Source organism: Myotis lucifugus, unplaced genomic scaffold (assembly GCF_000147115.1).
Source record: "Myotis lucifugus unplaced genomic scaffold, Myoluc2.0 scaffold_203, whole genome shotgun sequence".
Classification (NCBI taxonomy): Eukaryota; Metazoa; Chordata; class Mammalia; order Chiroptera; family Vespertilionidae; genus Myotis; species Myotis lucifugus.
Window position 1 is genome coordinate 1,413,561 of NW_005871251.1, and position 22,079 is coordinate 1,435,639.

A 22,079-nucleotide genomic window follows, 5' to 3' on the forward strand; every position below is an offset into this window, starting at 1 on the left:
CTGGGAGGCATCCAGGGCATTGGGTGGCAGCCCCGAATGGGCAATACCAGGTCTCTGGGATTTCCTCCTAGGAATGTATTAGGAAAGTGACAGTGGGCACAGTGTAATAGTAAGACTGAAGGTAGGCTGCTTGGGTTTGAATCCTGGCTCTGGTACTCACTAGCTGTGTAACCTATCTAGTCTTTCTGAGTCTGTTTTCTTACTTAAAAAAAAATATATATATATGTGTGTGTGAGTGTATATGTGTGTGTATATATTGATTTTAGAGAGGAAGGGAGAGGGAGAAATAGAAACATCAATGATGAGAGAGAATCATCAATTGGCTGCCTTCTGCACCCCCCCGCGCCCCCCCACCCCCCCCCCCCGGGGATCAAGCTCGCAACCCAGCATGTGTGCCCTTGACGGGAATCAAACCCAGACCATTCAGTCCACAGGCCAATGCTCTATCCACTGAGCCAAACCGGCTAGAGCCTTATGATTCATTTTTGGGCCATATGACTAACATATAAAACAGTGGAAGAAAGTAGCATAAATTATTTGATGCAATAATCTCTCCGAGCAGAATTTACTCTTAAATACATCCTTTGGTTTATGTGCCAAAATTCTACTTGGTGGGGAGATCCTTAGAGAAGTGCTCACAGAAATCTCCATGGAAGCCCCCATAACTTATCATTCCCTCTTCTTCATTCTTACTCTTTCCTTCTCTTCCCTGCATTAGGAAATATGATTCCCTGATTCAGGATCAGGCTCGAGAACTATCCTACCTACGCCAGAAAATACGAGAAGGGAGAGGTATCTGTTATCTCCTCACCCAGCATGCAAAAGATACAGTCAAGTCTTTTGAGGACCTCCTAAGGAGCAATGACATTGACTACTACCTGGGGCAGAGCTTCCGGGAGCAACTTGCCCAGGGAAGCCAGCTGACAGAGCGGCTCACCAGCAAACTCAGCACCAGTAAGCTGGCCACAGGGCTTTGGGACACGCTCAGTCACGCTCAGCCACGCTCAGCCTCCACTTCATTCCCTGGGGGCCATTACAAGATCAGGCCTCTTAGAGTAACAAAGGTGGGAGGCACCGCAGAGACACACGCAGGGTTGGAGAGGCCACGGTTACCACTGTAGAAAGGTCATCCTTCATGGAATGTGACCTTTGGGAAGGAGGCTACATCCATCCAGTGCTGAGGGGAAGAAAGAGAGGTGCTCAGAAGACCTTATGACAGTGGAAAGAGCCTGGAACTTAGAATTCAAGACCCAAGCTCTGGCCTAGATGCTGCCATCAACTTGCTTTGGGCAAATGACTTATCTCTTTAGTGTCTGTATTTCTTCATGTATTGCATGGTATTGCACACAAAACTAATTCAAATATAGCTAAAGCACCATGCCCTTTTGGACATGGTGTAGGTGTAATGGGGCGACCCGTGGAGACGACCACCAGGGACTCAGATCAAGATTTAGGAGCCTTTATTAAGCTGGCCAGCGACTACAGTTACAGCACCCTGCTGAAGCAAGGGCTGAACTGCAGTGCCGATTACAGGAGTTACAGCGTTTTTATTTGCAAAAACCACATAGTTACAAAGCCTTGTTTACACAATTTGTTCCCGACACAGTACAGCATCAGTACAGTGACTTCCTTCCTATCTATGTGTTCTAGGAACAGAGAGCACAGCGTGCCCTGCCTGGCCGAAGCACCAGCACATTCCTATCTATGTGTTTTAGGAACAGAGAGCACAGCATACCCCACCTGGCCGAAGCGCCAGCACATTCCTATGTGTTTTAAGAACAGAGAGCACAGCGTGCCCCACCTGGCCGAAGCGCCAGATATGCAGCCCAGTACATAGGCACCAATTGCCATAGTGCAAGGGCTAGGAAAGTTGGTTATTATTGAAGCTCTTTTCTTAGAGAGAATTTCCTGGGTACAGCAGACTCAGTCTTTGGGGCCAAACACCCCACGTCCGATAGCAGGTGCCGAAGTGGGACAGGGCTGTTCGTCATCTCAGAGCAAGAGTAGGTTCTACATGAAAGCCGTACAACAGGGAGTCAGTGTGTGGCAGGCATGGAGGCTGGATTGTTCCAGAGGGAAGCTGGGCACATGCCTTTTACACTTATTTGCGTAGATTTAGGGCAGAGGAAGTCATGGTGGGGATCACCAGACCAGGGAAGGTCTGCAGTGAGCTCAGGAAACCTGGCGGGTCCCTTCCCTAAAGACGGAATCTGAGGCCTCCCAGAATGATGCTCCCACACACCCAGGACACACACAGAGTAATCGTTCTGTACACAAGTAGGCCCCTGCGTTTGTAATGTGTGAAGTGGAACCTGTTTGTTTTACCGTTTCTTTTCTGAATTTGGTTTGCAGAGGATCATAAAAGTGAGAAAGATCGAGCTGGACTTGAGCCGCTGGCCCTCAGGTAATTCCACATGGACTCTGGTAAAGGGACCAGGAATGAGGCCTGAGGGATGGCTCACAAATTGGGGAGGGGTGGGCGGGGGGTAGAGAAGGGAATGTTGATTGTAATTAATTCATTTATTCATGGAACACTTTACTGTTGTCTTTAACCTAATTCTTTACTCTCTTTTGATATGATTCTGTTGGTTTCTATTTGCATATTTGTTCTCCAGGCTTGGAAACCTAGAGGCAGTCTGATTAAAAGTATACTAACCATGTTTTAGGGGTTTTGCACCCCCAGGGTCTTCTCTGCTTCCCGCTGTGTGCTTAAAGACCAGGGTGTACTTTTTGCCCCGTTGGCTTACTCTCCCCCTCCTCCCCCAGTTGAGTTGGCAGCTAGTTCCTAGCCACCCAATTTCCTTAGGAAAAAAGAATTATATTACAGTTCTTAGTGAAAAAGGCCTAGACATTGCGGGTCCCTGGGAAGCTCGGTGCCTCAGCCACCAGCTTTCTGTGAGTCACTGCAATAGCCTTACCATGCACAATGACACATGGGCTCAGAGTTTGTTGTAGCTGCTAGTTGGGGCCACTTTGTGTCATGAGTGTGCTTTAGACTGCACGGTGCTTCTCCAAATGTCCCTGGTGAAGGACAGGGTGCTTTTGTTTTTGCCTTTATTTTCATTTCTAATCCCAGACACACAGGTGGTCTGTACCTCAGTCATGCAGATGGTTTCATCTATATTGCTCCTGGATGTTAAGGCGAGGTCAAGCTGCCATATGGTTCTCAATGCTTTCCTTCCTTCTGTGCTGTCTACTTGGAGACAAGTAGCCAACACTTCTCAGGCTGCAGCCATAGTGGGGACCATACTCTAGGCAGTAGTGCCTTAGAGGGCTGGCCCAGTCCCCGCTAGTCCTCAGCGTATGGTGTGGCCAGTGCCCTGGGTAGCGATTGCTTCCCCTCCCTCTGTGCCCCACCTGCTCCCCACCCCTAATCAGAGATGGGTCACTTCCATTATTCTCTGCAGGAATGTTCCCTTGACTTCTGTGGCTTTTCCCATGTGGTCCAGTCAGGACCTGCTGGTCTGGGGACCTCGATTTCACCTGCTGTCCTCCCTCCCCCACCAGGCTCCGCAGGGAGCTGCAGGAGAAGGAGAAAGTGATTGAGGTCCTGCAGGCCAAGCTGGACGCCCGGTCCCTCTCACCCTCCAGCAGCCGCGCCCTGTCCGACTCCCCCCGCTCGCCCAGCAGCTCCTCCTTCCTGTCCGAGGAGCTGGAAGCCTGCTCCGACATGGACGTAGCCAGCGAGGACACACACTATGAAGAGAAGAAAACTTCGCCAGGCCACCCAGGTAGCCACCACTTTCTAAGTGGTTCCAGCTTTATGTAGGCCAAGAGGAGCCCTCCATAACCCAGCCTCCTAGATCCACCTGGTGTGGATCAGGCTAAACACGGCTCTGGGACCAAGTGCCCAGTGAGTTAGGATCCTTGCTCTGCTCCTGACTCTACTAGTTACAGTGGCACCAGGTCTCTGGCAGCATGTGCATGAGGTTAGACCCCAGGTGAGCCACAGGGGAGAATGAGACCATGCTGGTTTCTGTCCCACTGCCTATGAGCACAGACTCGGACCTCCTTTAAGGTGGGGCCGCTGGTCCTTCCTGCAGCAATCGCATCAGTGGCAGCTCCCGAACAGCGTCCCACAGGTGCTGCCGGTCCAGCCTGGTGTCATTGGAGATGCCATTTTCATGGTTTCAGGGCTCTGGGCCCCGGTATCACCTCTGTGCTGGCTTGCCTCCCCAAGGAGCTCTCTGTACTGAGGAAATGACCCCTGCTCGCAGTGCCTGTGCTTGGAGCTGCCCTGGTACCCGGTTAAATGTAAGGCCAGGCTCCAGTTCTCTGTAGATCATCAAACATTTTCTTTCATTCGTGGGTTTTGTAGATTCCATCCATCACTCAAGTCATTCTGCTGTTCTGTCTTCTACACCATCATCAACCACTGCGCCTCAGGGGGTTAAGGCCGAGCCCAGCAGCAACCCCAGCAGCCTGCCTGCTCCCCAGAACCCCCCGCAGGAGGCCGCCCAGGCCCGTCCAGGTATGCAGCGGTCAGCGGGCAGGGCTTCGTCTCCTCTCCCCCAGCTGCCTGTTTGGCTTTTCTTCAGAGACAGATGTTTCCATTGTTAGGGGCTTATTTGCATCAAATCCTGGAAAAAATCAAGAGACCATCCTAATTCACTAATTGTGCCTGACTTTTCTTTGTTTGAAATATTTTAGAAAAATAAGTCATTCACAGCAGACTTTGAGCTGCATACCAAAAGACTCTGACCAATAGTTGCCTAATCACTTATTTTATTTATTTTTCATGAATCTTCACATGAGGATATTTTTTCCATCAATTTTTAGAGAGAGTGGAAGGGTGGGAGGATGTGGGGGCGGGGGGGGAGAGAGAAACATCAATTTGAGAGATACACTCTGATTGGTTGCCTCCCACACATGCCCCCGCACCTGGGCCAGGGGATTGAACTTGCAACCCAGTATGTGCCCTTGACTGGAAATCGAACCTGCTGCCCTTTGATGTGCAGGCCGACAGCTAACCACTGAGCACACCGCCCAGGACTGGGTAATCATTTTTGAATAAACATATCATTTCTTTCTCTCATTTCACCCTGGGGAGCAAAGAGGCACAATGTTTCTTGCTGGGTTATAGTAGTCAAAGCACAAACGGAAAGTCACATCTGCCCCCTGTACACACTGCCGTTCTACCTGTGCCACAGCCTCTGCTGTACGTGGGCTGCTCACTTCCTAGTTGGGGAGGCCTCAGAATCCTCAGACAAGATTCTGCCATATTAAATCTTTATTTAAGTGAGCAGGGATTATGAGTGGGTCGGCAGTCCTTGAGATGTACTTGGTGTGTATCTTGAGGCCAATCGGAGGGTTACGTTTCGTTTACCTGCCTCAGCGTAGTGGCCCGGGGTGCACTGGTTAATCTCAGGTCTGCACCAGCCATGCAGGGAAAGGCAAACCTAGTCTTCGCCTCTGACACTCCTCCCCTCCCGCTGCTGTCTTCAGTGTGGTTTGTGGTGGGGTTGGGTTTGTGTAGAGGTGCCCCCCGAAAGCACAGTGCTTCCTTCTGTTGCCCCCATCTCTCCTGAGGACAAGTCAGCCAAAATCTTGAGGAAGAGGGTGTGGCCGAGTCTTCCTGAGCTGGGCTCAGGTTTCTCAGTCACAGTGAGCAGCAGCCGAACCAGGGGCTCATGGGAAATCTGCTCTCCTAGCCTGTAGACATCTGCGGAAAGGCTTTGGGGTCAAACGGCGGAAGGCCAGGGCTTTAAGTCAGAAGCTTCCCAAAGGAGCCTGGGCGGTGTCACTGGCAGCCCGGTGTCCTTGCAGGACTGCTCTGGTCCCGGGTCAGCGCCGGGCAGCGGTGTGATGTAGAAGGTAGACATTCTCTCCCACGTGAGACATTCTCCACGGTCAGTCTCGGTTTCTGCTCCCTCGGTGGGCTACCTGCCCTGTACCTGGTTTTGTTTTTCAATCCTCACCTGAGGATGTGCTTATTGTTTTTAGAGAGGGGGAGGGAGAGAAACATCCATGTGAGAGAGAATATTGACTGGTTGCCTTCCATACTGCAGCCTAGGTATGTGCCCTGACCAGGGACGGAACCCACACCTTCCGGTGTACAGGACAACACTCTAATTGAGCCACCTGGCCAGGGCCCTCTAACTGTTTTTATGAAAGAGGAGGAGACAGATTCAAACTTCAGAACCTCCCAGGGTTCCTCATGACCTGTCTGTAGATGAGCTGCTTAGTGACCTCTATGAAGATTTGTTTAAAAGTAAATTTCTAAACTCTATTCTCAGAGTTGCAGTGGGTCTGCATTGGGGCCCCACGAGTCTGTGTGTATTAAGAATTTTTCCCAAGTGATGCAAATGCCCAGACAGGTGTGTGAGCCACTGTGTCTATGTCACTGCACGGAGGCCTGTTTTTCACTCGGTGAAGGAACGTGTTGATGTAGGATTCTGAAATGTGTCCATTAGTCTTGAATTGCATGCATTCATAATGCAAATTTCCCCACAGTCCTAGTCCGGTCTGAACCACCCCAGGGTGGGCCCTAATGCTTTCAGGGTGTGGGGAGAGTCTTGTCACAGGGGAAGGACTGGCGCCTGCTGTGACAGTGCCCAGGATGCTGGGTGGGGCTACGGCCACCTGGCTTATGGTAATACCGTTGCCTTGTGTAGCCAATTGTTTTCAAGATGAACATAGACCATGTCTGCAGGATGGCCCTGGCAGGGGAGGGGGCGGTCAGCCAGACCAGCCTTGGGGAGCAGTGCTCACCCTTGGCCGTGGCTGTGGTCACTCTTAGCCGTGCCAGGCAGCACCACCGTGAATGAGAGTCACTCCTCAAATAGACATCTGCTCAGGGGACAGTTTCATCTTCTCAATCTTTTACTCATTCCTTTCTCTCTAACGATGTCTCTGCTTTCTCCCTGACCTTCTGTTTCTAGGCCTTCATTTTTCCTCCATACCCACGCGGGTTAGCCTCCCGCAGGCACCATTGCCCTCAGCTCCACCCAACTTCCTGCCTTTCCGCCCCACTGGCCCTCCCCTCCTCGGCTGCTGTGAGAGGCCCGCGGTCTCCTTGGCCGAGGCTCAGCAGGAGCTGCAGATGCTGCAGAAGCAGCTGGGAGAAAGTGAGCACTTCCTGCATGCGAGCCTGCGGATGGCGGCCCCACCTGTGTCGCTCTGCATGGCTTTGGTTTGATGGCAGTTTTCTAAAAGCCGAGGGGTGCACATGGCCAGGGGACGATGGCGGGATAACGCTGCTTGCTTTTTAAACATTTTTTGGAAGTGTATTTACTGTTATCTTTCTGGTGTGTGTGTCCCATCAGTTAACAGGCGTCTAGCTCACCAGGCCCTGGTCCTGGTGCTCTCCCACTGCTGTCAGTGGGAAATCCCACCAAGTGTGCCGAAGCCTGACATGCTGCTGACACACTTGCCTGTGCAGGGTGAAGTGGCCGTGACAAAGATGGCCACGTTCCGTGGGATCCTTTCCATGGCCATACACCCTCCTGCTGTGAGATGCCTTTAGTCGAGTTCAGATCCTTACACCCTCAGGTGGAGGCTACAAGGTGGAGGTAGAGGGATTAGAAGGGGGTGACAGCCCCTCTCCCTGTTGCACAAGGTTCATTTCTGCCCCTGGACAGGGGACGCATGGGCAGCGAGACCCAGAAACATAGGGATGTCTGCTATGAACTCAGTCCTCTAACTCACAGAACTCATAGACTGTGTAGTTACCTTTTAGAAAAGTGTTTGATGTATATATGGGCTAGATGCCCCATCATAAAAATTTTGTGTGTGTGATCACTTACAGCTTAGAAAAAATAAGAAAAGAACCTCACGTGATAGATTTGCTCTCTAATAGTGCTTAAAAAACAACTAGAAAGCACCTTGGAACTAGTGGGAAGTGCTGGTGTGTCTGACCTAGAACTTACTGCGGTAGCAGTTCTGGAACCAACAATTGATGGACAACAAATCTGTCCCCTGCCCCAATGACAAGAGTGTTCCCAAGCTTACTTTTTCCCCTTTCCCTTTCCATAGTTGCCGACTCGCCTTCATCCAAGGGGAAACATAGAAGGAGAGCACTGCCTGAAAAGGGGCCAGGTGCTGTGGGCTGAAGCCCCATCTAGTCTGGGGCACTGACCAGAGTTGGGTGGTCCCCGAGTTGGTGAGGAAGATTGTAGCCCTTTCTTTGCCCTCTTGAGGTGCGGTCCTCTCCGAGGGACCATCGCTTACCCATGCTCCTTGTTTGCTTTGACCCAAGCTTCCGTGTGGACAGTAGTGCATGGCGGCTTCTCAGGTCACTGTGGGGCTAAAATCTTGTCTGTTGTCCTTGCATGCTTTAGGGCATGTGCTCTGCATTGTGTGGCCAGGGAGACTGGGGAATGAGAGTATTGCTCACTGGTGCTGATAGTCTTGGGAGCTCCTATGACCTTGGGTAGAAAGTATACGTACTGACTGTCAACAACGCTTTGCCTTGGGTTGGGGTGAGCTGAAGGGTGTAGGAAATCACATCTTTATTGAATCCCAGGTAACATTCAGAGACTTACATTTTCCATCCTGTTCTCTAACTCCCAGTGATCCTAATGGATATCTGTATTTTGCAAATTTGGGGAAGGAGAGACCCATGACTGTATTTCTCACATGTTGCTGTCTATTAGAATCACGTGGGATGATTTAAAAACACCCAGTACCCAAGCTGTACTCCATACCAACTAAGGCAACATCTCGGGGGCCCAGGCATCAGTATATACTTTTCTTACATTGTCCCAAGTATTTCCACTATGTAGCCAAGTTTGAGAACCAGTTACAGATGGAGATAAAAATTAGCAATTAACTACTCAGAGGAGTCTGGCTTGGCAGGAGGAAATGTGCCCTCTCTTCTGTTTGCTTAGATAGAGCTACCTGTGCACCTTGCCACCCACGTATATGATCCCTGAAAGACAGCGGTCATATGAATATGAATGTCCTAAACTACAGCACTGCCCTCCTCTCTCCATCGCTCCCCAAGCTGGCCTTCGTTTTATATAGAAGCAGAGATGATGGTGCTCAAGAGAAGGCCCATGATTTCATAAGATCTGTGAAAGCATCAGCCTGTGAAATGAAAGGTTCTCTCCCCTTCCTGCCTGCCTCCCCCCTGCAAGTCTTCAGTGATTCTTCAGGCAGGAGTGAGGAATCATGTTGGGTGAGGTCCAATCCCCACTTGCCTGCCGTATAGCCTCCTGCAGCCTCAGCAGAGTTCTCTGGTCTGGAGGAGTTGGGGAGACCATGTCTATCTGGATTTCATGTCCCCTTTCTCCTCTGATAGCCCCAAAGGAGAAAGGGAAAGACTGACTGCTTAGCTCCTGGGGAAGGCAAGTTCCCACAGGCCAACAAAGAGTCCTGTTCACAGGTGTGCTCAATGCTGGATGCCATCACCCACGTGACCCCCGACTTTGGGAGTGAGTTCTACTCCTGGAACCTCCCTAGACTCTGGCATAGGAGTTGTGATAGGAGCCAGGGTCCACTGGATTTCTTTGGCTCACACTGGTGACTTTCAGATACTTTACTGTCTCCTACCTCTTGGTGTCTCCTGATGGCAAATACTAACTAGTACATGGCCTCTAGGTTATGAGTCTTCATCTACTGGGTTCGCTGCCATGGGCTGGGACCTCTGACAGTCACAGGCACCCGTCGGGGTCTGTTCTCAGTGAACACACTTCCTTGCTGACCCTTCCCCTCTGAGGCTGTTTCTCATGTGGGTTTCTTTCTGCCCAGGTGTGAGCACCGTCCATCCCGCCTCCCCGGCTACATTGCTGAGCAGCCACTCAGACGCCAGCTCTTCCCACTTCCTCCACCCTGCCCAGCCCCACTCTCCTCCGAGGGGCACCCTAGAAATGGGCGGGATCCTGGAGCCCGGGTACCTGGGCAGCAGCGGCCAGTGGGATATGATGAGACCTCAGAAAGGGAGCGTATCTGGGGACCTGTCCTTGGGCTCCTCCCTGTGCCAGCTGAACTCCAAACCCACAGGTAAGTGAAATTAAACCCCGTGTAGAGTCTGTGCCCTCAGCAGGGCTCTTTCATGTCTCTAGTCCCTGGGGATAAAATGAAAGGGCCATAGCGGTGCTTCATCCTCTCTGCCCAGGGCCCGGGTGCTGTGCGGGGCGTGGGAAAGCCAGGGACCCCGCTGCCCTCACATTCGCCTGCATCCCGAGCCCCTGACAGCACACTCTGGGCCCTTCCGGGATGCCGGGCACCAGCACTCACAGGACATGCGTCCATCAGTCAGGAATTGCCACAGAGAAGGTGGCCCACCCCCTAAATATATCCTGTGCCCAAAACCAGGTCCGACTTTCCTCTATCCTAGCTCTCCTGGTCAGGGTCGAGGCAGTGCACCAGGTGGACCTGTTAGATACAGGTGGATGCTGGGATGCGGCTCAGTGCCAACAGTGAGACGACTGTCATTTAAAAAAAAAAAAAAGGCTGAGCCCGAAGCAAAGTGGTGCAGCTGGTACAGCTGGTGCAGCCTGTCAACAGCACCCCTCCCACCTCTGTTCCTGCACCTGTCATCCTTTCCTGGGGCACTTCCTCCTCTCACCAGCCCTCGGATATGTGCAGGCTCTCCCTCCCTTCTTCCCTCCTTCCCTCCTTCCCTCCCTCCTTCCCTTCTTCCCTCCTTCCCTCCTTCCCTCCTTCCCTCCTTCCCTCCTTCCCTCCTTCCCTCCCTCCTTCCTTCCCTCCTTCCCTCCTTCCCTCCTTCCCTCCCTCCTTCCTTCCCTCCCTCCATGCTTCCCTCCCTCCTTCCCTCCTTTCCTTCCCTCCCTCCCTCCCTCCCTGGTAAAGGGGATGCGAGGGCGGCATTCAGGACCATTAACCAGCGGGATGAGTCCATGTCCATGAAACTGACCCGCCTTGTTTTGGGGGCGGAGGAAGAGCTGTGTGTGGATTTAATCCAGCATCAGTAAGAGGAGAGGGTTAGGGTAGCGTGAGGCCTTCCCTGTCACACTCAGGAGTGGCCACACCTTTCCAGGTGCCAGCAGGCCTGTCCCAGCCTCAGTTATTTATTTATTCTTTGCACGCATGAACAGGTTTTTAATAACATTCCCCTGAATCAAACCGAACTGAAATAAAAGGGGCAGCTTAATTCCCAGAACTTAAAAGACTGCAGACTAAAATAAAGTCAGGCAGAAATATTGAGAAATTCTAGCAAACTGTGAATGAATCATCCTAGGAGTTTCAGCACATAGGCTGGTTCCGGTCCAGGCGGTGACTAGAATTCAGGGGTCACCAGACCATGGAGAAGGAACCTTCCCACAGCTCCACACGCTGGGCGAGACCCACGTTCAGGAAACCACACGAGAACTCAAGCCAATGAGACCTCAAGCTGACGAGCACTCCCAGTTACTTTTCCAAACCAGGCGGAACCCCCTCACACTCACTAGTTACACTGGTCACTGCACACTTGCACTTAGCCCTGCGTGGGAGGGGGTCCGTGGGGCTTGCTTGGCCCCGGGCTGTCCTGTGTTGGAAAGCGCCCTGTTGCCTGGGTGCCCATGTGAGAGGGTGCAGTTGGCAGAAGGAAGGTGACGTTTAGGGATCTTGCAGAGAAGCCAATGGCCGAGCCCTGTGCCCACGTGGGCCCTGCCTGTGACCAGGATTCTCCCACCTCTCTCCTGCCCTGGTGGCGGCTGCAGGGGCTGACCTGCTAGAGGAGCACCTTGGTGAGATCCGGAACCTGCGCCAGCGCCTGGAGGAGTCCATCTGCATTAACGACCGCCTGCGGGAGCAGCTGGAACACCGGCTCAGCTCCACTGCCCGGGGGAACGGTAGGACTGCCGGGCTTCCTGTTCCTGGTCCTAATTGGGAGCTTCTGGAGGGAGGGCCCTTGGGCAGAGCTTCTCAGCATTCAGAGCACAGTGGTCGGCTTACACAGGTGCTGCCTGCAAACAGCCAGGCAGGGCTCTGGGCAAGTACCACTGTCCTTACTGTGCAGGTAGATGGAGGGAGCTCAGAGAGTGACCTTCTCACAGCAGAACCAACCAGGTCTGTCCCAGAGCCCCGGACTTCCCATCCTCCTAATGTGCTCTCGTACTTCCTGCTGAGTCCTCTGCGCCCCTGTCCTGTGGTTGGCAGGTGGTGGGGCCAGGTCTCCGGGCCCTCGCCCAGCCACTTACCCGGGTGGCCTTTCCCCACACTCGGACCCCGGCTGCCGTCCCTGGGAGGCCGGCCCTCCCGCATGCCTTGTCTGGCCCACAGCGCAGCTGTGTAGGGGAACGAGCCTCCCTGGCAATGGCAGCCAGGGCAAGTGACAGTGCAGCCGAGAACCCCGAAAGGAGGACAGAAAACCAGGCCTAGGCCCCCAGTCCTGAGCCCAGGCCTGAGTCCTCAGGGTTTTCTGCTGGGTGGGACAGTGTCTTTGGAGATACAGAAGGGGCAGCTTTGAAAGCAGCTGCCACCCACATGCGTAACTTGTCTGCTTTCTCTTCCGGGGCAGGATCCACGTCTAACGGCTACAGTCAGGGTCTGGAGCCCACGGCTCAGCTGCACAGCGAGAACAGGGCCCTTCGGGAGGAGAACCGCAGCCTCCAGGCTCAGCTGAGTCACCTGTCGAGAGGTGGGTGTCAGAGCCACGAACTGGTCACCTCGGGTGCCTGTCTTCCCTGGCCACACCCGTCGCCAACCAGAGAAGCAGAGAGGAGGTGGAAATAACAGCTACCCAGGTTCCCATCGCCATTCTCAAGCTGGAAAGGGCTGCTCCTGAGAGGTGCCACCTACGGGCCCTCGGCCTCCGGGCCGAAGGGACACATAGCCCTAGGGAACCACGCCTGCCGTGCAAACCCGCCTGCTGATACCCAGTCACTGGCTATCAAAGTGGATACCACTTAGGTACCTTCCCACCTCCCCAATGCACAGCTGATTTCGAACCAGAAAAGGAAGGAACCTAAGAGCCTATAAACAATCTCACGTTTCTCCTGACTTCACTGCAGCTCTGTGTGTCCCTCCCAGTACTGGGCTGCCATCCCCATCCCCTCACCACGTCCCCTCACTCCTCAATCAGGCTCCTTTCTGGTCAGGAGTCCTCATGACTGTGTCTGGAGGTGCCTGTAAAATGTTTCCAGAGCTTTCCCAATCTACATAGTGGGCATCCAGGGTGGCATCCACAGGTGGCATCTATGGGTGGCATCTACAGGCAGGCATCCACAGGTGACATCTATGGATGGCATCCAGAGGTGGGCATCCACAGGTGGGCATCCACAGGTGGGAACCCACAGGCGGGCATCCACAGGTGGGCATCCATGGATGGGCATCCACAGATGGACATCATTTCTGATGTGACCTGAGGTGCAGCTGACCTTAGTGTTAATTGACTTGCTCAGATCACTAAAATTGTCAATAACAAATTATTTTTATTTACTAATATTTATTAAATTGTCATAGAAGACTAAGAATAGTGTCCAAAAGGATTAAGCTCAGAATGAATGAATGCTTATGGAAAAGGGAAAAGATATCAGCAGATTTTTCCAAATTAGCCACTGCAGAGCAAGGAGATAGGAGAGGAAAGGTCACTGCTTGGGGAAGATAAAGGTTAACACATAAGAGAGAAGGCACAGTTACTAAAGCACCATTGTGTGCCTGGAAAGACAAGAACAGACCTCTCGGGGGGTAGATAGAAGAGTTAAATGAGCACAGTTTGCCAGGCCCAGGTGAATTCTACCCGGAGGACTGACGGCACCTGCAGTCTTATTCTCAGAGTCCTTGTCCAGGATCTTTAAGAAATGAAGACCATGCCGAAACCGGTTTGGCTCAGTGGATAGAGCGTCAGCCTGCGGACTGAGAGGTCCCGGGTTCGATTCCAGTCAAGGGCATGTACCTGGGTTGCGGGCACATCCCCGGTTGGGGATGTGCAAGAGGCAGCTGATCGATGTTTCTAACTCTCTCTATCTCTCTCCCTTCTTCTCTGTGAAAAATCAATAAAATATATTTTTTTAAAAGAAATGAAGACCAGAGAGATGCCACAAGCCCAGAGCAGATGTCCCTATTTTCAAAATGATGACAGTAATATGTACTAAAAATGTAGACAGGAAATCTTGTTGATCTCTGGCAAAATTCAAGAATGGACTATTGTGCAGAAGGTTGTGAGCACTTAGAAAATAGTGAGCGTTAGAGACCAGAGTGTTTTCTCTAACAGCAACTAGGCCTTATTCAAGCAGAGGACCAAGGGCATTGCAAGGACGAGGCCCCATTGTCCATACACCCCCGGGCCAGCTGCAGCATGCCTTAGCTCTGTCTGCCGGATGACGTGCTTGGGCTCACCTTCCTGCTGACCTCTGCCCCCAGTCTAAACGCTCCTGTGTTCTGCTCACCAGAGCACTCCCAGGAGGCAGAGTGCCTGAGGGAGGCGCTGCTGGCCTCGCAGTCCCGGCTGCAAGAGCTGGAAGTGGAGCTGGAGCACCAGAAGGTGGACCGGCAGCAGCTTCTGGAAGACTTGAAGGAGAAGCAGCAGGAGATCTTGCATTTCCAGGAGGAACGACTCTCCCTCCAGGAGAAGGACTCCAGGTCAGGGGAGCCCCCTGATAAGGAAGGAGGCCCCAATTTCAGGTGTAGAAGAAGGGATCTTGGCAAGACAGTTAAAGGCCCCTTTTGGGGACCTGTTTCCCCTTTGCGATTCCTGATTCATGGGTGACATGCACAGAAGGAGGGACTTCTCTGGGAAGGTAGAACCCGGCACCAGCCTAAACGCTAACTGCCTGGCAGCGTGAGAAGAGCATGGGCAGTAGGAACGCTGTGCTGGTGTGTCCCAGCCACTGTAGCTATAACACCACTCCACAGGCACTTCCCCTCTCCAGCCTCTGTCCCCCACCTGTAAACTCAAAGCCAGGGGCTTTGTGACCCCGCCTTGACAGCTCGGGCTAAGCCTCTCTTGTGTGAAGGTGTGAAGGTTGGCTCGCAGCATCTGGCCCTGGTGTGGCCCAGCGCCCTGTCGGCTCAGCGCCCTCTCCCTCCTCCTCCCCGCAGGCTGCAGCACAAGCTGGCCCTCCTGCAGCAACAGTGTGCGGAGAAGCAGCAGCTCTTCCAGACCCTCCAGTCGGAGCTACAGATCTATGAGGTGCTTCACGGCAGTTCCAAGAAGGGGCCGAAAGGTATGAGTTCTCCCTCCCGCCCCCTGGCCATGAGCTTCCTGCCCCTGCTTAGGATCTCAGTGGGGTCTTCTTCACCTTGGAGTGTATAGGTGCTGGAAAGCTACAGCCTGTCTCAGAAAAACCGCCAGCTAGGCCTGGGGCTCCCAGTCCAAACAGGGGAGCTCTCATATGCAAAGCCCGGAGGTTGGTGACAACAGTGAGGTCGAGCCTAGACATCCTTAAAAAGAGACAACAGAGTCAAACCTCACCCACCATCTAGGCCAGAAGCCAGTTCCTCAAGGTCCAGATATACAATGATATTGTTTAAGTGCACAGAACTGTCCTGATGGTATCATCAATTGAAAAGGTCTTGACTAGTGTGAACAATACATCCCAACCACCATGCGGCCCATGCAGCAGGCCGCCTGCTCCCACTATGACCCCTTCCTAGCGAGAAAAGAAAAAGATACAGGAATTGTTTTTATGGAAATACCACTAATAGGACCTACATTTCAAGGCTGGATTTAAATTTTAAACTCTTAAAGAAGATGTTTGTCACCGGCTGAAATAATAATTTTTAAAAGTCCTGAGCTTGATTAAAATCATCTGTGGCACCCAATAAATTTAATAAAAATAAATAAATAAAAATAGTGGTAGAAATACAGGATGTGGAAATCCTGGGTCTGTAGCTGTCCATGGGCTCGCGGATGAGGGCAAGAGGTGGAAACACATTTCCACAAGGATGCTGTAGGCCAAGGTTGATAGTGGAGCCACCTCAGCCCAAGACCACCATGGTGTGAGCGTGGTGTCCCTCTGGTGAGACCACGTCTGAAATATTGTCAGGTTGTGGGTACCGTCTTGTAAGGAACATTGACAAACTAAGGAACATTGTGAAGACATAGGCCATGAGGTTGAGGGACTAGAAATCTCAAACTGGTTGAAGAGACTAACAGTTTTTAGGCTTGGAAAGATCCTGAGAAGATGGGGACTGGCTTTGAAACATTTGAAGAACGGTCAGGTGTGTTTGTGTTCAGAGGGCTGAACAGAGGGCCAGGGGTGAGGGGCGATGGGATTTGCATCTGCAGTTCACGCTTTCCTTGTCCCTGGAGCCTTCCGGTGGTGGAGAGGCCGGACTGTGGAGGGGTAAGCTCCCCTCCCAAGCCCCGTTTCAGTAGAGAGGGATGCTTTGTCAAGGATGACGTAGAAGCAGCTCCTGCTTTGGACAGGAGCTGACTCCCCGAGTGTTCCAGCGCTGAGGTATTTTTGATGATATGTTCCAAAATTCCATAAACAGTATGGTTTATTATATTAAGAATTTTCACTCTTCAGCCAAATTTGAATTTTCGTAAAACTTGATCGAGTTTCCTAATTTTAATGAACTGGGACTTGAAGAAGTACAGAGGGCCCAGGAGGCTGAGAGAAGAGCTGATATACGAAGTCTGGGTGTACTGGGCTGGGAGACCTCCCTGCCTGGAGGAGAGCTTCGGGGGGAGAGGGGGCGGTGAGAAGTCAGATCAGCCGAAGGAGAGTTGCCAGCAGACAGAAGACCTACCGGGAGGCTGAAACTTTACATTCTGTGAAGCAGGCGATGGAAAATGAGTTCGATCTTTCCGAGCAAAATAGGTCCATGGTGGAAACGGAATCTTAGGAGGGTGAGACTGCTGGGCCTGGTGGGAGCTGGAAGACCTTAGAGTCGGGAAACCTCCTGAAAGGGTGTAGTGATGTCCTGGGTGCTAAGTGATGAGAGACTAAGCCAAGGTGCTATCAGGAAGAGAAAGGGGAATGGATAAATGAAAAGCATGTTTTAATAAGCAAAATGTTGTGAGAATTTGGATGGAGGGAAAGAAAGAGAAGAAGGAGCATCATGGAACTTTGGGTTAGTGTCCCGAATCACCTCCCCTTTTGTGCCTTTATCCGTTTTTGTGGGTCTTTTAGGATTCAAGCCCCAGAACCCCTTATCCTTAATGCTATAATCCAGCAAGAGCTCTGAATGGAAATCTTTCTCATGTGCTCATTTGGTGACGAAACCTAACTGAACTGACAAAGTGCGTTCACAGTCTCCACTTATCCCACTTAGTGAGAATATTCACATAAGTCATTGCAGGAATATTGATGCGTCCGATAAGGTCTGTGGCCCAGAGGCAGCTGGGTGCGTGGATTGCGTGGCACACACGGTACATGCATCCCATTGCCTTGCTAGCAACCAAAACAGATTTTACCTTTGCAAATACACTTGGCCTCAAAGTTTTCAGCTAAGCTGTTGTGGTCTTATAGGTGACTTCACATCTCTTCATTCCCAGTAGCTACAAATAGACTGTGTAGTGAGTAGAGGTAAAAAACATGGAGAAGGTAAAGTTCAATCAGGTATGATCCCTAGTCTGTGGTGCCTGGTTCCCATGGTTACAGGCTGCCGAAGGTCTGGCGCCTTCCTCCTTCTCTCCTTGATTCCTGAGTGTGGGGGTCATCAGTCTCCCCTCCCCCAGCCCCTGCCCCTCTTTCGTTCTGTGCTAACTTCCTGTCTTGGAGGACCCTGCTCACTAGCCAGCAGGACTCAAGTCAACATGGAGTTGAAATGATAGGCTTGACTTCAGCTGCCAATCAAATGCCCTCTAGATGCATGTGGATAATTTCAGAAAAAGTCCAGACTTGGGCGTGTGCCAGACCCCACACAGGACAAGTGGCATTCCCATCACAGGTGTATTTGTTGCCTGGGACTCTGCGATGGCAGTGAGTCCTGGAGAAAGGAATGTCACGGAGTGTCTGACAAATGCTGAGAAATACTTGGATCAGAGCTACCAACCCCTCCCTCTCTGCTTTCAGCTCACACCTGGGATGCCTGTCACCAGGTCCCTTTGAGCAGCGACCTGAGCCACCTGGTGGCAGAGATCCGGGCCCTGAGAGGGCAGCTGGAGCTGAGCATTCAGGTGAACAACAGCCTGCGGCTGCAGCTGGAGCAGCAGCTGGACCGAGGTGCCAGCAGAGCCAGCCCTGGCCCCGCCAGCAGCCACAGCTCGCCCGCCAGCACGGGCCCTGGAGACAAGCAGCCGCTCCTCCCAGGTAGGAAGGGAAGGGCATGGGGAAGCCCGCAGCCAGCTGCCTGGCCCCCAGGCGTCTGTGGTAGAAGGGACAGCTTGCCTCCTCCAAGCTCCCTAGTTAAGGTCAGGGTGACATCGGAGATGCTCCAGTGTAGTCAGTGCCTGAGCGGGGCGCGGGCTTCAGGCTCAACCCTGCCTCCAACCCTGAGGTGCCACCTACCTGTGTTCCCCTGGGGCCAGGTGTTTGAGCTCCTCCGGTATTGAAGCTGCCTTTCCTCATTTTTTAAGATGCGGGTAACAGTATCGAGTTTGTGTGGTTATTTGGAGTGTTAAATGAAATAATTTACAAGCGCTTGGCACAGTAAGAATTGCTCAACGATTGACAGTTATGTGCCTTAACGACTCCTGTATTTGTAGAGTGTTTTAAAACTTCCCACAAGTTTTCAAATAATTTCATCCACGGCAGGGCAGGTTTTACGCTCTGTTTTTGCGGGAGAAAACATTGGCACGTTAACTGACCTGCTAAGGCTTATGGGGCTCAGATCCCACCCAGGACCGAACCAGAGGTTCCGATTTCCAGGCTGCGTTCCTCTCGGTGCTGCTGCCATCCAGGCTCTCTAGCCTGGCTTCCCTTCCCCTGGCACCGGGGGACCTCAGTGACTACCCCTCGTCCCGTCCCACCACAGAGGCCTGACAGGGAGCAGGCTCCAAGCCACGCTGGCTGAGCAGGATGGTCTCTGTCTTCAGGACACGTGTCACTTCCTCCACTGAAGGCTTGCTGCCTGGTCTCCCACCGGCCCCCCCGGCCCCCCAGGCTCCTGTCTCCTGCTCTTCCCACGCTGCTGCATTTTCCCAGCACTAACTCCTCATTGGAAGGGTGACTAGAATGCTGGGTTTAGCCCTGGCTGGTTTGGCTCAGTGGATAGAGCATCGGCCTGTGGACTGAAGGGTCCCGGGTTTGATTCTGGTAAAGGGCACATACCCAGGTTGGCGTACATCCCCAGTAGGGAGCGTGCAGGAGGCAGCTGATCAATGATTCTCTCTCATCATTGATGCTTCTATCTCTCCCTCTTTCTTCTTTTCTGAAATCAATAAAAATATATTAAAAAAGAATTCTGGGTTTAGTCGCCCATACGTCCCTTTATTCCTTGATTCAGTATTTTTAACATATATGTTACCTATATTTATGCATATTTATACTTTGTTACAAAGCACAGTTTTAGACACTACATGCAAAATCGTATTCAAAACTGGGGTTAGAAAAATATATACCTGATAATTTTTTAAATTAGACTTTGCTTTCTCCACCCTTCAACTTCAGGAACATCTTGTTCCGCACCACGTGGTTGATGTGCTCTTGCTTGTGCTGTGGCCCGTGGGTGTGAGAGGGGCCGAGGGAGGAGGTGTGCCTGTGCGTGGGAGCAGCGTGTCCCAGGGCCCCTGAGAACTGTCCTTGTCTTCACCCCCAGATGCAGTTGCCTCCCCTCCCGTTCGGGACGTCGGCATGAACCCAGCCCTGGTCTTCCCGGGCTCTTTCACGGCTCCCGGTCCGGACACCGCCCTCCTCAGTAGGACAAATGGTAACTATGGCAACCAGAGGGCACAGGGGCTGGTGATGGAAAGTTGTTACTGCAGGTAACCCTCGGGTTTCTGCACACACACTGTCTGAATTTAGGGCGTGTTCTCTGCATGCCCCAAGGCCGTTGGCCCCACTCATTGGCCACCTTTCCTGTCATTACACTTTCTCCTGTGGGTCTCCTTTTGCTCCGCTGTTGCTTCATCGCACAAAGTCGCTCCCTTCCTGAAAGTGCTGTCTGAATCCAGCCTCCTCTCCTTCTCTGTCTTCTCATCCCAGACGTTTTAATGTTTTAATTAAAAACATTTGTCCCAAATATTTCTTGTGCAATAAACACAAAATTTGCCTCCCGCAATTCTATCATTGTGAGATGATGTAAGAAAGATGATAAAGCATAGAACCCAGACCATCTGGACTTCACGCCCGTGCTTTTCCACGACTGCCCTGGCCCTTGCAGCATTCGTTGTGTGTTTCGGGTTGATGTGAGCAGTGGGGTTTGCTGTGCCTTTATTTTCCAGATCTGGGTTTGGATGGAGTGAAGAGCCCTCCCAAGCTGGAGGGCGATGCTGCTGACGGCTGCTTCGCCAATAAGCACGGCCGCCATGTGGTCGGCCACATCGACGACTACAGCGCCCTGAGCCAGCAGATCGGGGAGGGCAGGCTGCTGGCCAGCAAGATCGCGTCAGCCGTGAGATCCGCCTGCAGCTGCCCTGGCCTCGAGGCTCGGGGCTCTAAGGTAGTCACATCACAGTGCCTGGGTGCCCCTATCCTGGGCCCTTTTATTTCTGATTTTTATTTTAAATTGATTTTTAGAGAGAGGAAGGGGGAGAGAGAGAGAGTGAAACATCGGTGTGAGAGTGAAACATCAATCGGCTGCCTCCAGCATGCCCCCCACCGGGGACGGAGCCTGCAACCCCTGCAGGTGCCCCGACCTGGAACTGAACCAGCACCCGGGACGACACCCAACCAAGTGAGCCACACTGGCCAGGGCCCTTTCTTCTGATTTTAGCTCCTTCTCCCACTTACTCATGCATTCATTGATTGCTTCTTTTCCCCCTCATCACTTACCCCTCTATGCCCTCTTCCACCTCCACCCGCTCCTGCCATCAACACGGGAGATTTATTTCCTCTTTTCAGGGGGACAAAGGAGGGTCAGAGTGTCTTTCTTGCACCTGCTCTTCCTCAAGTAACTTTAATTCTAATTTATCAGTATGCCCTCATGGTATAGTTTGCTCCCCTTCAGGACTTTAGACTCCAGAGCTTGGAGCAGGACTAGAAGTAAAGAGAATGTGGGGGAAGCTGGGATCCGCTGAGTCCTTGCAGGTGGGAGGTCACCGCTGAGGCCGGGGGCTGGGCTTCCAGGCTAGGCTTCCCCGTGCATCTGGCCTGTGTCTGCCTCACTCACAAAGGAAGCTTAAAGCCTAAGATCCTGACAACGTGCTTAGGGGAAGTGATCTCTCAGCCCCAGTGATGCCCGCGCTCCTCCCTCTCTCCCAGGTGCTGGGCAGCGAAGGCGTCAGTGAACTTCGCAGCAGCGCCAGTGCCCTGGGCCACGTGTTGGATGAGTCGGCCTCCCTCCTGACCATGTTCTGGCGGGCGGCCTTGCCCAACTCCCACAGCCCTGCGCTGCCTGGCAAAGCGGTAAGAGACCAGCACCCTTTCTGGTTCTGCCCCCAGTTACCACGCTGCGTCCCCTGCCCCGCAGATCCTGGAGATCAGGAGCCCAGGGCGAGTCAGATAGACGGGACCTGGGGGAGACCTCTGTCTGTGGGGGCTGCTGTCGGTGCCATTCTGACCACATCCCTTCTCCTCCCGCCCAACCCCCAGGATAGAAATCAAAGGGGAAAGAAAGGATGTAGAGAAGGGAGAGACAGGAGAAGCCTGGTAGCGTCAATGCTCCGTTTCTTTAACTTCCTGAAGTGGGGCTGAGAAGTTCAGGGACAAGTTCAAGCATCAATGCCCCCGCCCACCCACCACCCACAGAGTCAAGCAGGGTCCCAGGATGTCCCCTGAGAGGGCCGCCTGCTGGAACCCATAGAGCTCTCAGTCTGCATCTCTGGGCCGGGCCTGGAGCGTCAGCCACCCCGTGCTCTCAGACCTCAGGCCTGCTCCCTGGTAGGCGGCACCTGGACAGGCAGGTCAGAATCCCCTCCAGGGCTTCTAGCTCCAGATTCTAGCTGCCGACACCTAGGGGACCCACCTAATCTAATTCCAAGGGGGAGGATTTTGCCATCTTGCGGTTGGCACAAATATTTACAAAAGTGCAGACAGTCTCTGGCCAGCCCTGCCTCCCTAGGCACAATATTCCTAATTATCAGGCTTCCGTGTGATGCCCAGTGATGTAGGACGTCAGCACTAAGGTTGAGCTCTTGGTCACATCCGGGAGTTTTCGGGTTGTCCTGGAGTCAGGTCCTCTCAGCAGCAGGAGTGTAGGCC

General features: G+C 52.6%; 1 protein-coding gene across 1 annotated transcript in view; it reads left to right on the forward strand.

The window, feature by feature from the left end:
- The window catches only part of LOC102430540 (myomegalin), a 139,152-nt gene that overhangs the window by 113,825 nt on the left and 3,248 nt on the right, over positions 1-22,079 (forward strand). Inside the window, 14 exon segments of the mRNA XM_023761248.1 lie at positions 719-954; positions 2,353-2,404; positions 3,508-3,731; positions 4,319-4,471; positions 6,882-7,067; positions 9,691-9,942; positions 11,607-11,738; positions 12,407-12,526; positions 14,280-14,469; positions 14,929-15,053; positions 17,853-18,089; positions 19,537-19,647; positions 20,162-20,379; positions 21,141-21,284. Of these exon segments, the coding sequence (XP_023617016.1) occupies positions 719-954; positions 2,353-2,404; positions 3,508-3,731; positions 4,319-4,471; positions 6,882-7,067; positions 9,691-9,942; positions 11,607-11,738; positions 12,407-12,526; positions 14,280-14,469; positions 14,929-15,053; positions 17,853-18,089; positions 19,537-19,647; positions 20,162-20,379; positions 21,141-21,284 (2,380 nt within the window).